The 13,430-nt window shown below is 53.4% G+C and overlaps 1 protein-coding gene across 1 annotated transcript in view; it reads left to right on the top strand.

The window, feature by feature from the left end:
- The window catches only part of PHF19 (PHD finger protein 19), a 137,140-nt gene that overhangs the window by 13,319 nt on the left and 110,391 nt on the right, over window positions 1-13,430 (top strand). Inside the window, exons 2-3 of the mRNA XM_069986054.1 lie at window positions 11,455-11,648; window positions 11,938-12,019. Coding sequence (XP_069842155.1) covers window positions 11,457-11,648; window positions 11,938-12,019 — 274 coding nt within the window. The 5' untranslated portion in view covers window positions 11,455-11,456. The remainder of the gene's footprint in view (window positions 1-11,454; window positions 11,649-11,937; window positions 12,020-13,430) is intronic.

The following is a 13,430-nucleotide window of genomic DNA, read 5'->3' on the forward strand; positions in this document are numbered from 1 at the left end:
CCCTCAGCCCCCCCAGGTGTGTGCATTAACCTACCTCACATCCAGAGAGCTCAGTACCCTCAGCCCCCCCAGGTGTGTGCATTAACCTACCTCACATGCAGAGAGCTCAGTACCCTCAGCCCCCCCCCCAGGTGTGTCCAGTAACCTACCTCACATCAAGAGAGCTCAGTACCCTCAGCCCCCCCCCCCAGGTGTGTGCAGTAACCTACCTCACATCCAGATCGCTCAGTACCCTCAGCCCCCCCCCCCCAGGTGTGTGCAGTAACCTACCTCACATCCAGAGAGCTCAGTACCCTCAGCCCCCCCCCCAGGTGTGTGCAGTAACCTACCTCACATCCAGAGAGCTCAGTACCCTCAGCCCCCTCCCCCAGGTGTGTCCAGTAACCTACCTCACATCCAGAGAGCTCATTACCCTTAGCCCCCCCAGGTGCGTCCAGTAACCTACCTCACATCCAGAGAGCTCAGTACCCTCAGCCCCCCCAGGTGCGTCCAGTAACCTACCTCACATCCAGAGAGCTCAGTACCCTCAGCCCCCCCCCCCAGGTGTGTCCAGTAACCTACCTCACATCCAGAGAGCTCAGTACCCTTAGCCCCCCAGGTGTGTGCAGTAACCTACCTCACATGCAGAGAGCTCAGTACCCTCAGACCCCCAAGGTGCCTGCAGTAACCTACCTCACATCCAGACACCTCAGTACCCTCAGCCCCCCCAGGTGTGTGCAGTAACCTACCTCACATCCAGAGAGCTCAGTACCCTCAGCCCCCCCAGGTGCGTCCAGTAACCTACCTCACATCCAGAGAGCTCAGTACCCTCAGCCCCCCCCCCCCCCAGGTGTGTCCAGTAACCTACCTCACATCCAGAGAGCTCAGTACCCTTAGCCCCCCAGGTGTGTGCAGTAACCTACCTCACATGCAGAGAGCTCAGTACCCTCAGACCCCCAAGGTGCCTGCAGTAACCTACCTCACATCCAGACACCTCAGTACCCTCAGCCCCCCCAGGTGTGTGCAGTAACCTACCTCACATCCAGAGAGCTCAGTACCCTCAGCCCCCCCAGGTGTGTCCAGTAACCTACCTCACATCCAGAGAGCTCAGTACCCTCAGCCCCCCCCAGGTGTGTCCAGTAACCTACCTCACATCCAAAGAGCTCAGTACCCTCAGCCCCCCCAGGTGTGTCCAGTAACCTACCTCACATCCAGAGAGCTCAGTACCCTCAGCCCCCCCCCCAGGTGTGTCCAGTAACCTACCTCACATCCAAAGAGCTCAGTACCCTCAGCCCCCCCCAGGTGTGTGCAGTAACGTACCTCACATCCACAGAGCTCCGTACCCTCAGCCCCCCCCAGGTGTGTCCAGTAACCTACCTCACATCCAGAGAGCTCAGTACCCTCAGTCCCCCCCCCCCCCCCAGGTGTGTGCATTAACCTACCTCACATGCAGAGAGCTCAGTACCCTCAGTCCCCCCCCCCCAGGTGTGTGCATTAACCTACCTCACATCCAGAGAGCTCAGTACCCTCAGCCCCCCAGGTGTGTGCAGTAACCTACCTCACATGCAGAGAGCTCAGTACCCTCAACCCCCCAGGTGTGTTCAGTAACCTACCTCACATCCAGAGAGCTCAGTACCCTCAACCCCCAAGGTGCCTGCAGTAACCTACCTCACATCCAGACACCTCAGTACCCTCAGCCCCCCCAGGTGTGTGCAGTAACCTACCTCACATCCAGAGAGCTCAGTACCCTCAGCCCCCCCCCCCCCCCAGGTGTGTCCAGTAACCTACCTCACATCCAGAGAGCTCAGTACCCTCAGCCCCCCCCAGGTGTGTCCAGTAACCTACCTCACATCCAGAGAGCTCAGTACCCTCAGCCCCCCCCCCCAGGTGTGTGCAGTAACCTACCTCACGTCCAGAGAGCTCAGTACCCTCAGCCCCCCCCACCCAGGTGTGTCCAGTAACCTACCTCACATCCAGAGAGCTCAGTACCCTTAGCCCCCCCAGGTGCGTCCAGTAACCTACCTCACATCCTGAGAGCTCATTACCCTCAGCCACCGCCCCACCTCCCCGCCAGGTGTGTCCAGTAACCTACCTCACATCCAGAAAGCTCGGTACCCTCAGCCCCCCCCAGGTGTGTCCAGTAACCTACCTCACATCCAGAGAGCTCAGTATCCTCAGCCACCCCCCCCCCCCCGCCAGGTGTGTCCAGTAACCTACCTCACATCAGAGAGCTCAGTACCCTTAGCCCCCCCAGGTGCGTCCAGTAACCTACCTCACATCCAGAAAGCTCGGTACCCTCAGCCCCCCCCCCAGGTGTGTCCAGTAACCTACCTCACATCCAGAAAGCTCGGTACTCTCAGCCCCCCCCAGGTGTCTCAGTAACCTACCTCACATCCAGAGAGCTCAGTACACTCAGCCCCCCCCCCCAGGTGTGTCCAGTAACCTACCTCACATCCACAGAGCTCAGTACCCTCAGTCCCCCCCCCCCAGGTGTGTGCATTAACCTACCTCACATGCAGAGAGCACAGTACCCTCAGCCCCCCCCCAGGTGTGTCCAGTAACCTACCTCACATCCACAGAGCTCCGTACCCTCAGCCCCCCCAGGTGTGTCCAGTAACCTACCTCACATCCACAGAGCTTAGTACCCTCAGTCCCCCCCCCCAGGTGTGTCCAGGAACCTACCTCACATCCACAGAGCTCCGTACCCTCAGCCCCCCCAGGTGTGTCCAGTAACCTACCTCACATCCAGAGAGTTCAGTACCCTCAGCCACCCCCCACTGCCAGGTGTGTCCAGTAACCTACCTCACATCCAGAAAGCTCGGTACCCTCAGCCCCCCCCCCAGGTGTGTCCAGTAACCTACCTCACATCCAGAGAGCTCAGTACCCTCAGCCCCCCCAGGTGTCTCCAGTAACCTACCTCACATCCAGAGAGCTCAGTACCCTCAGCCCCCCCCCCCAGGTGTGTGCAGTAACCTACCTCACATCCAGAGAGCTCAGTACCCTCAGTCCCCCCCCCCAGGTGTGTGCAGTAACGTACCTCACATCCACAGAGCTCCGTACCCTCAGCCCCCCCAGGTGTGTCCAGTAACCTACCTCACATCCAGAGAGCTCAGTACCCTCAGTCCCCCCCCCCAGGTGTGTGCGAGAGCCTTGTGGGTGAGCAGGAGGAGTTTGTATTGTATCCTGTGTTTAATAGGGAGCCAATGTAGTGACTGGCACAGGGGGGAGGCATCTGTATAGTGACTGGCACAGGGGGGAGGCATCGGTATAGTGACTGGCACAGGGGGGAAGCATCGGTATAGTGACTGGCACAGGGGGGAGGCATCGGTATAGTGACTGGCACAGGGGGGAGGCATCGGTATAGTGACTGGCACAGGGGGGAGGCATCGGTATAGTGACTGGCACAGGGGGGAGGCATCGGTATAGTGACTGGCACAGGGGGGAGGCATCGGTATAGTGACTGGCATAGGGGGGAGGCACAGGGGAGGCATTGGTATAGCGGCTGGACAGGGAAATGAGCCTGGCCGCTGCATTGAGAATGGACTGGAGAGAGGAGAGTTTAGAGGAAGGAAGGCCGATTAGTAAGGAATTGCAGTAGTCTAGACGGGAATGGATCAGAGCGACAATGAGAGTTTTAGCAGATTCGATAGTAAGGAAGGGACGGATTTTAGAGATGTTTTTTAGATGCAGATTACAGGAACGTGAAAGAGATTTGATATGAGGAGAGAAGGACAGAACCGAGTCACACATAACCCCAAGGCAGCGGGCTTGTTGTGTAGGGGCTATGGTTGTACCACAGACAGAGATGGAGATGTCAGGTGGGGGGTGTTTAGCAGAGGGAGGGAAGACAAGCAGCTCAGTCTTATGGCCCTATTCCACGGAACGATTATCGTTCGTTTTCGGACGATATCGACCGCTACGGACGATAATCGTTCCGTGTAATAGAGTGCAAAGATCAGCCGACATCGTTCATGTCGGCTGATCGTTGCAGTCGCTTGTTTTTCAACATGTTGAAAAACAAGCGACTGATATAGCAGCGATCTGCTGCCGTCGCTCCGTTGAATAGGAGCATCGGCAGCAGACGCTGCTATATCCTATGGGCTGCCCGGACGATCAGCGATCCTCCGAGCAGCTCCCCGCCGCCCCTCCCGCACTCACCCGCTCGCTGCAACCGCGTTGAATAGCGGCGGCAGCGAGCGGCGAACGAGGAGCAAACGAGCGCTAATAGCGCTCGTTTGCTCCTCTAAAACGACCCGTGGAATAGGGCCATTAGAAAGGTTTAGTTTTAGGAATAGGGAGGACATAGGGCCCTATTCCACCGGACGATTATCGTTAGCATAATTGTTAACGATTAACGATCTCAAACGACCGCTATTGCGAAAGACCTGAAAACGTTCACTCATTTCCATGGAACGATAATCGTTACTTATGATCGTAATTGCGATCGTTTCTTCTTCCGTATTTATTCGCTATTGCGTTCGTATCTATTGCGAACGACCGAACAATGTCTTATTCAATGCGAACGATTTGCGAACGAGCAACGATAAAAATAGGTCCAGGTCTTATAAAGCGATCAACGATTTCTCGTTCGGTCGTTAATCGTTAACTGCATTTCAACCGAACGATTATCGTTTAGATTCGAACGATTTAACGATAATCTGAACGATAATCGTCCGGTGGAATAGGGCCCATAGCGTTAGAGACGGCAGACAGACAGTTACTGGTGTTCTGTAGAAGAGCGGGGGTGATATCACGGGAGGAGGTATACAGCTGGGGTGATATCACGGGAGGAGGTATACAGCTGGGGTGATATCACGGGAGGAGGTATACAGCTGGGTATCATCAGCATGGAGATGGTACTGAAAACCAAACTTACTGATGATTTGTTCGATGGGTAAAGTGTAAAGTGAGAAAAGGAGAGAGAGGGCCCAGGACTGATCCCTGAGGAACCCCGACTGTAAGGGGGAGAGAAGATGAGGTGGAGCCAGAAAGTGATACGCTAAAGGAGCGGTCTGAGAGATAGGAGGAGAACCAGGAAAGAGCAGAGTCCATGAGGCCAATAGAGCGGAGCGTGGAGAGGAGGAGCTGGGGGGCTACAGTGTCACATACAGATAGAGCGGAGCATGGAGAGGAGGAGCTGGGGGGCTACAGTGTCACATACTACAGATAGAGCGGAGCATGGAGAGGAGGAGCTGGGGGGCTACAGTGTCACATACAGATAGAGCGGAGCATGGAGAGGAGGAGCTGGGGGGCTACAGTGTCACATACAGATAGAGCGGAGCATGGAGAGGAGGAGCTGGGGGGCTACAGTGTCACATACAGATAGAGCGGAGCATGGAGAGGAGGAGCTGGGGGGCTACAGTGTCACATACAGATAGAGCGGAGCATGGAGAGGAGGAGCTGGGGGGCTACAGTGTCACATACAGATAGAGCGGAGCATGGAGAGGAGGAGCTGGGGGGCTACAGTGTCACATACAGATAGAGCGGAGCATGGAGAGGAGGAGCTGGGGGGCTACAGTGTCACATACAGATAGAGCGGAGCATGGAGAGGAGGAGCTGGGGGACTACAGTGTCACATACAGATAGAGCGGAGCATGGAGAGGAGGAGCTGGGGGGCTACAGTGTCACATACAGATAGAGCGGAGCATGGAGAGGAGGAGCTGGGGGGCTACAGTGTCACATACTACAGATAGAGCGGAGCATGGAGAGGGGGAGCTGGGGGGCTACAGTGTCACATACAGATAGAGCGGAGCATGGAGAGGAGGAGCTGGGGGGCTACAGTGTCACATACAGATAGAGCGGAGCATGGAGAGGAGGAGCTGGGGGGCTACAGTGTCACATACAGATAGAGCGGAGCATGGAGAGGGGGAGCTGGGGGGCTACAGTGTCACATACTACAGATAGAGCGGAGCATGGAGAGGAGGAGCTGGGGGGCTACAGTGTCACATACTACAGATAGAGCGGAGCACGGAGAGGAGGAGCTGGGGGGCTACAGTGTCACATACAGATAGAGCGGAGCACGGAGAGGAGGAGCTGGGGGGCTACAGTGTCACATACAGATAGAGCGGAGCATGGAGAGGAGGAGCTGGGGGGCTACAGTGTCACATACTACAGATAGAGCGGAGCATGGAGAGGAGGAGCTGGGGGGCTACAGTGTCACATACAGATAGAGCGGAGCATGGAGAGGAGGAGCTGGGGGGCTACAGTGTCACATACAGATAGAGCGGAGCATGGAGAGGAGGAGCTGGGGGGCTACAGTGTCACATACAGATAGAGCGGAGCATGGAGAGGAGGAGCTGGGGGGCTACAGTGTCACATACTACAGATAGAGCGGAGCATGGAGAGGAGGAGCTGGGGGGCTACAGTGTCACATACAGATAGAGCGGAGCATGGAGAGGGGGAGCTGGGGGGCTACAGTGTCACATACTACAGATAGAGCGGAGCATGGAGAGGGGGAGCTGGGGGGCTACAGTGTCACATACTACAGATAGAGCGGAGCATGGAGAGGAGGAGCTGGGGGGCTACAGTGTCACATACTACAGATGGAGCGGAGCATGGAGAGGAGGAGCTGGGGGGCTACAGTGTCACATACAGATAGAGCGGAGCATGGAGAGGAGGAGCTGGGGGGCTACAGTGTCACATACAGATAGAGCGGAGCATGGAGAGGAGGAGCTGGGGGGCTACAGTGTCACATACAGATAGAGCGGAGCACGGAGAGGAGGAGCTGGGGGCTACAGTGTCACATACAGATAGAGCGGAGCATGGAGAGGGGGAGCTGGGGGGCTACAGTGTCACATACAGATAGAGCGGAGCATGGAGAGGAGGAGCTGGTGGTCTACAGTGTCACATACAGATAGAGCGGAGCATGGAGAGGAGGAGCTGGAGGGCTACAGTGTCACATACAGATAGAGCGGAGCATGGAGAGGAGGAGCTGGGGGGCTACAGTGTCACATACTACAGATAGAGCGGAGCATGGAGAGGAGGAGCTGGAGGGCTACAGTGTCACATACAGATAGAGCGGAGCATGGAGAGGAGGAGCTGGGGGGCTACAGTGTCACATACTACAGATAGAACGGAGCATGGAGAGGAGGAGCTGGGGGGCTACAGTGTCACATACAGAGAGCAGAGCATGGAGAGGAGGAGCTGGGAGGCTACAGTGTCACATACAGATAGAGCGGAGCATGGAGAGGAGGAGCTGGGGGGCTACAGTGTCACATACAGATAGAGCGGAGCATGGAGAGGAGGAGCTGGGGGGCTACAGTGTCACATACAGATGGAGCGGAGCATGGAGAGGAGGAGCTGGGGGCTACAGTGTCACATACAGATAGAGCGGAGCATGGAGAGGAGGAGCTGGGGGGCTACAGTGTCACATACAGATAGAGCGGAGCATGGAGAGGAGGAGCTGGAGGGCTACAGTGTCACATACAGATGGAGCGGAGCATGGAGAGGAGGAGCTGGGGGGCTACAGTGTCACATACTACAGATAGAGCGGAGCATGGAGAGGAGGAGCTGGGGGGCTACAGTGTCACATACTACAGATAGAGCGGAGCATGGAGAGGGGGAGCTGGGGGGCTACAGTGTCACATACTACAGATAGAGCGGAGCATGGAGAGGAGGAGCTGGGGGGCTACAGTGTCACATACTACAGATAGAGCGGAGCATGGAGAGGGGGAGCTGGGGGGCTACAGTGTCACATACTACAGATAGAGCGGAGCATGGAGAGGAGGAGCTGGGGGGCTAATGTTGTCTTGGATTCCCTCCACAGACGTTCAGCACACCTAGAACACCGTCTAAGAAAACGAGTTCTGGATGCGTGCCAGGGTTGTGGCCGTCTGTGTCTGGCTGTTTGGGATATAGGGGGTGCAAGCTTGTCCAGGGTGGTTTTGAGGGTGTTGTGGTATTGTTTGGCAGCAAGATTAGGACAGGAGAGGGAAGAGGTGGGGGGCAATGATGACTGTACGGTATCTAGCAGTTGTTGGGTGTCTATAGCACGTAAGTTCCCATATGTGAGTGAGGTCGGGGTGTCGAGAGGAGGACGAAAATTTGTTATGATAAGAGGAGAGGAAGGTGTGGTCAGAGAGGTCAGTGGTTAAGTTAGTAAAGTGGGAAATTGGGCAAAGTCTGGAGAAGACCAGGTCCAAGTTATTCCCACCCTCGTGGGTGGGAGAATTAAGGGCCTATTACACTGGTCGTTAAGAGGAGCAAACGAGCTCAGCGCTTGTTTGCTCCTCATTCCCCGCTCGCTGCCGCCGCTATTCAACGCGGCGGCAGCGAGCGGGTGAGTGCGGGCAGCTGCCCGGGTGATCGCTGATCGCCCGGGCAGCCCATAGGATATAGCAGCGTCTGCTGCCGACGCTCCTATTCAACGGAGCGACGGCAGCAGATCGCTGCTATATCAGTCGCTTGTTTTTCAACATGTTGAAAAACAAGCGACTGCAACGATTAGCCCACATGAACGATGTCGGATGATTGTTGCACTCTATTTCACGGGACGATTATCGTCCGTAGCGGCCGAATACGGACAATAATCGTTCCGTGGAATAGGGCCTTTAGAATGCTGAGAAAAGCCAAGGGAGGAGGTTAGAGAAAGAAACTGAGCGGCTGATGGGGAGATTGGGTTGGTAATTGGGATGTTAAAATCGCCCATGATTAGAACAGAAATATCAGAAGATAGAAAGTAGGGAAGTGATCAAGAAACTTAGTGGGTGAACCAGGAGGGCGGTAGATGACTGCGACTCTCAGGGAAAATGGACGTAAAAGTCGTACGGTGTGAACTTCAAAAGAGGAGAATGAGAGGGAGGGCTCAGGGGAATGACCTGGTAAGTGCAGTCTGGGGAGAGAAGTACACCCACTCCTCCGCCATGTCTGTTATCAGGTCTAGGTGTATGGGAAAGTTGTAGGCCACCATGGGTCAGAGCGGCGGGTGAGGCCACGTCTAACTGTTGTAGCCAGGTTTCCGTGAGAGCCAGTAGGTCGAGCGATTTATTGATAAACATATCGTGAACTTCTGTAAGTTTGTTACAGACAGACCGGGCGTTCCAGAGAGCACAGTTACTGGAGATGGGATCCGGCAAACAACGGATCCTGACCAGGTTATGGGGGTTTCTGAAGGAGGTCGGTGAAGAGAAGCTGGGAGGACCAGGGTTAGGAGAAAGGTCTCCTGCTGCAAGAAGGAGGAGAATAGTGAGAGATAGTAGATGATTTAGTGACTTATGAGGACGGTTTCTGTGCTGCACCTTGGAGAAACAAAGGTGATGGGGGTTCAAGAAGGTAAAAAGTGAGTGTGAACAGTACATGGGTGACGGAAGGAGAGAGAGGCTGATGTGGACAGAGTCCACAGGGGGAATGGGTGGGGGATAGGTCTGTAGACATAGGATTAGCAGGTATAGAGAGATAAACAGCATGATGAAAGTTGTAAAAATGTATTAAGTGGTTAGTAGGTCTATGGAATACATGTGCAGTACTCACTGGTTACTTATGGTTTCCTTCTGGTCTAATTCTAAAGTGGTCACTTATGAGGTCACTTGCGATGGAACGAACGATGGAGTATTCAGAAGACCAGTGTGCCCACTCTTATAGTTCTATGGCTATGATTAACTGACTCAGAAAGGCTGAAGTCAGGCCCAGGTGCCACTATGGGAGGGGTGATTAGTGGTGAGAGTGGGGCCATCAGAGGGCACAGGGCTAGTGGGATGTTACAAACAAGGCTAAATGAGGGGTAATAAAAATCAGTGAAGCCATACTAGATACAAAACAGCAAAGAAAAATTTGATGAGGGCGATAGTAACTCAATGGCTGACATACCAAAATAAAACAAGCAGATACAAATGGCAGAGTCTGTTAGGATGGGATGGGTAGTAGTGCAATGGCTGACATACCAAATACAACAAGCAGATACAAATGGCAGAGTCTGTTAGCATGGGAGGAGTGGTAGTGCAATGGCTGACATACCAAATACAACAAGCAGATACAAATGGCAGAGTCTGTTAGGATGGGAGGAGTGGTAGTGCAATGGCTGACATACCAAATACAACAAGCAGATACAAATGGCAGAGTCTGTTAGGATGGGAGGAGTGGTAGTCCAATGGCTGACATACCAAATACAACAAGCAGATACAAATGGCAGAGTCTGTTAGGATGGGATGGGTAGTAGTGCAATGGCTGACATACCAAATACAACAAGCAGATACAAATGGCAGAGTCTGTTAGGATGGGAGGAGTGGTAGTGCAATGGCTGACATACCAAATACAACAAGCAGATACAAATGGCAGAGTCTGTTAGGATGGGAGGAGTGGTAGTGCAATGGCTGACATACCAAATACAACAAGCAGATACAAATGACAGAGTCTGTTAGGATGGGATGGGTAGTAGTGCAATGGCTGACATACCAAATACAACAAGCAGATACAAATGGCAGAGTCTGTTAAGGCCCTATTCCACGGAACGATAATCGTCCCGTGGAATAGAGTGCAACGATCAGCCGACATCGTTCATGTGGGCTGATCGTTGCAGTCGCTTGTTTTTCAACATGTTGAAAAACAAGCGACTGATATAGCAGCGATCTGCTGCCGTTGCTCCGTTGAATAGGAGCGTCGGCAGCAGACGCTGCTATATCCTATGGGCTGCCCGGACGATCAGCGATCCTCCGAGCAGCCCCCCCCCAGCTACCCGCCGCCCCTCCCGCACTCACCCGCTCGCTGCAGCCGCGTTGAATAGCGGTGGCAGCGAGCGGTGAACGAGGAGCAAGCGAGCACTGAGAGCGCTCATTTGCTCCTCTAACGACCCGTGTAATAGGCCCTTTAGGATGGGAGGAGTGGTAGTGCAATGGCTGACATACCAAATACAACCATTACCCTCAGCCCCCTGTTCAGAGAGCTCAGTACTCTCAGCCCCCCCAAGGTGCCTGCAGTAACCTGCCCCCAATCCAGAGAGCTCAGTACCCTCAGTCCCCTGTCCTGAGAGCTCAGTACCCTCAGTCCCCTGTCCTGAGAGCTCAGTACCCTCAGCCCCCTGTCCAGAGAGCTCCTTACCCTCAGCTCCCTGTCCAGAGAGCTCCTTACCCTCAGCCCCCTGTCCAGAGAGCTCATTACCCTCAGCTCCCTGTCCAGAGAGCTCCTTACCCTCAGCTCCCTGTCCAGAGAGCTCCTTACCCTCAGCCCCCTGTCCAGAGAGCTCATTACCCTCAGCCCCCTGTCCAGAGAGCTCAGTACCCTCAGCCCCCTGTCCAGAGAGCTCAGTACCCTCAGCCCCCTGTCCAGAGAGCTCAGTACCCTCAGCCCCCTGTCCAGAGAGCTCAGTACCCTCAGCCCCCTGTCCAGAGAGCTCAGTACCCTCAGCCCCCTGTCCAGAGAGCTCAGTACCCTCAGCCCCCTGTCCAGAGAGCTCAGTACCCTCAGGAGGGGGCACTTACTTTCATATTCTTCTTCTGCTGTGCGTAATGAGTAATAGAGCTGATGAATGTTTTCTCTCAACAGACATGGAGGACAGGAGCCAGGAGCCGGCACTGCAAGATGTCTACTCATCCTGTGGGTACAAGCACCGTCCATCCATGGAGACGTCCACCCACAATGGACCCGACTGCTCAGAGCTGATGGTTAGTCAGGCCGAGGGGCAGTACGTGCTGTGCCGCTGGACAGATGGACTCTACTACCTGGGGAAGATCAAGAGGGTGAGTCATGGTGGAAATGGCTGATGAGGGAATGCAGATCCAACCAGGGCCACCGCTCCATGCACTCCTATCATGTTACCTGCGTGTGATAGGACATTAGAGTGTCAGCTCCTGGGGTCAGGGAGGCGCATGGGAGTGATGATACACCGTGTGTGATAGAAAAATTAGATTAACAGCTCCTGGGCTCTGGCCCTGGGTGTTATCAGCAGCCCCCTGCTGTAGTGATTTCTGGCTGTCAGGCCCCGGTCCCTGAATATTATATAACCTCTTTCCTTCTTCCTTACTGTAGGTGAGCAGCACAAAGCAGAGCTGCCTCGTGACATTCGAAGACAACTCAAAGTACTGGGTGTTGTGGAAGGACATCCAGCACGGTAAGTTCTAGATGCATCCACTCTCTTATAACAGAACAGTGATGGGATCCGTGCGTCATGAAGTATGTGATAAACGGAAAAGGGGGGAGACACCTCTGTCTTCTGCTATACAGGTTCCCATACACGTTTAGTGACTGATGGACTACGTTATCCAGCTGTCAGTTATGTCTGCCGCCCACCCTCTCCTAAGGGTATGTTCACACTAAGCTAAAAAAGGCAGAATCCCACCTGCCTCAGTGTCACACAGGGTATCTATGGGATGGCTCGCATCATATTAGCACCTGCTATGAATTTTTCTCTGTATGTCCATTTCCATTGTATATGGTTATTTCCATAGTATACTTCCATTGTGAATGGTTGTTTCCCATTTTGTATGGTTGTTTCCCATTGTATATGGCTGTTTCCCATTGTGTATGGCTGTTTCCCATTGTGTATGGCTGTTTCCTATTGTATATTGCTGTTTCCATAGTGTCCTTTTATTGTGTGTGGTTGTTTCCCATTGTGTGTGGTTGTTTCCCATTGTGTGTGGTTGTTTCCAATTATGTGTGGCTGTTTCCCATTGTATATGGCTGTTTCCCATTGTATATTGCTGTTTCCATAGTGTCCTTCCATTGTATATGGTTGTTTCCCATTGTGTGTGGTTGTTTCCCATTGTATATGGCTGTTTCCCATTGTGTGTGGTTGTTTCCCATTGTGTGTGGTTGTTTCCCATTCTGTTTGGTTGTTTCCCATTGTATATGGCTGTTTCCCATTGTATATGGCTGTTTCCATAGTGTCCTTCCATTGTATATGGTTGTTTCCCATTGTGTGTGGTTGTTTCCCATTGTATATGGCTGTTTCCCATTGTATATGGCTGTTTCCATAGTGTCCTTCCATTGTATATGGTTGTTTCCCATTGTGTGCGGTTGTTTCCCATTGTATATGGCTGTTTCCCATTGTATATGGCTGTTTCCATAGTGTCCTTCCATTGTATATGGTTGTTTCCCATTGTGTGCGGTTGTTTCCCATTGTATATGGTTGTTTCCCATTGTGTGTGGTTATTTCCCATTGTATATGGTTGTTTCCCATTGTGTGTGGTTGTTTCCCATTGTGTGTGGTTGTTTCCCATTGTGTGCGGTTGTTTCCCATTGTATATGGCTGTTTCCCATTGTATATGGCTGTTTCCATAGTGTCCTTCCATTGTATATGGTTGTTTCCCATTGTGTGCGGTTGTTTCCCATTGTATATAGTTGTTTCCCATTGTGTGTGGTTATTTCCCATTGTATATGGTTGTTTCCCATTGTGTGTGGTTGTTTCCCATTGTGTGTGGTTGTTTCCCATTGTGTGTGGTTGTTTCCCATTGTGTGTGGTTGTTTTCCATTGTGTGTGGTTGTTTCCCATTATGTGCGGTTGTTTCCCATTGTGTGCGGTT

The sequence above is a fragment of the Dendropsophus ebraccatus genome, chromosome 10, assembly GCF_027789765.1.
Source record: "Dendropsophus ebraccatus isolate aDenEbr1 chromosome 10, aDenEbr1.pat, whole genome shotgun sequence".
NCBI classification, from domain to species: Eukaryota; Metazoa; Chordata; class Amphibia; order Anura; family Hylidae; genus Dendropsophus; species Dendropsophus ebraccatus.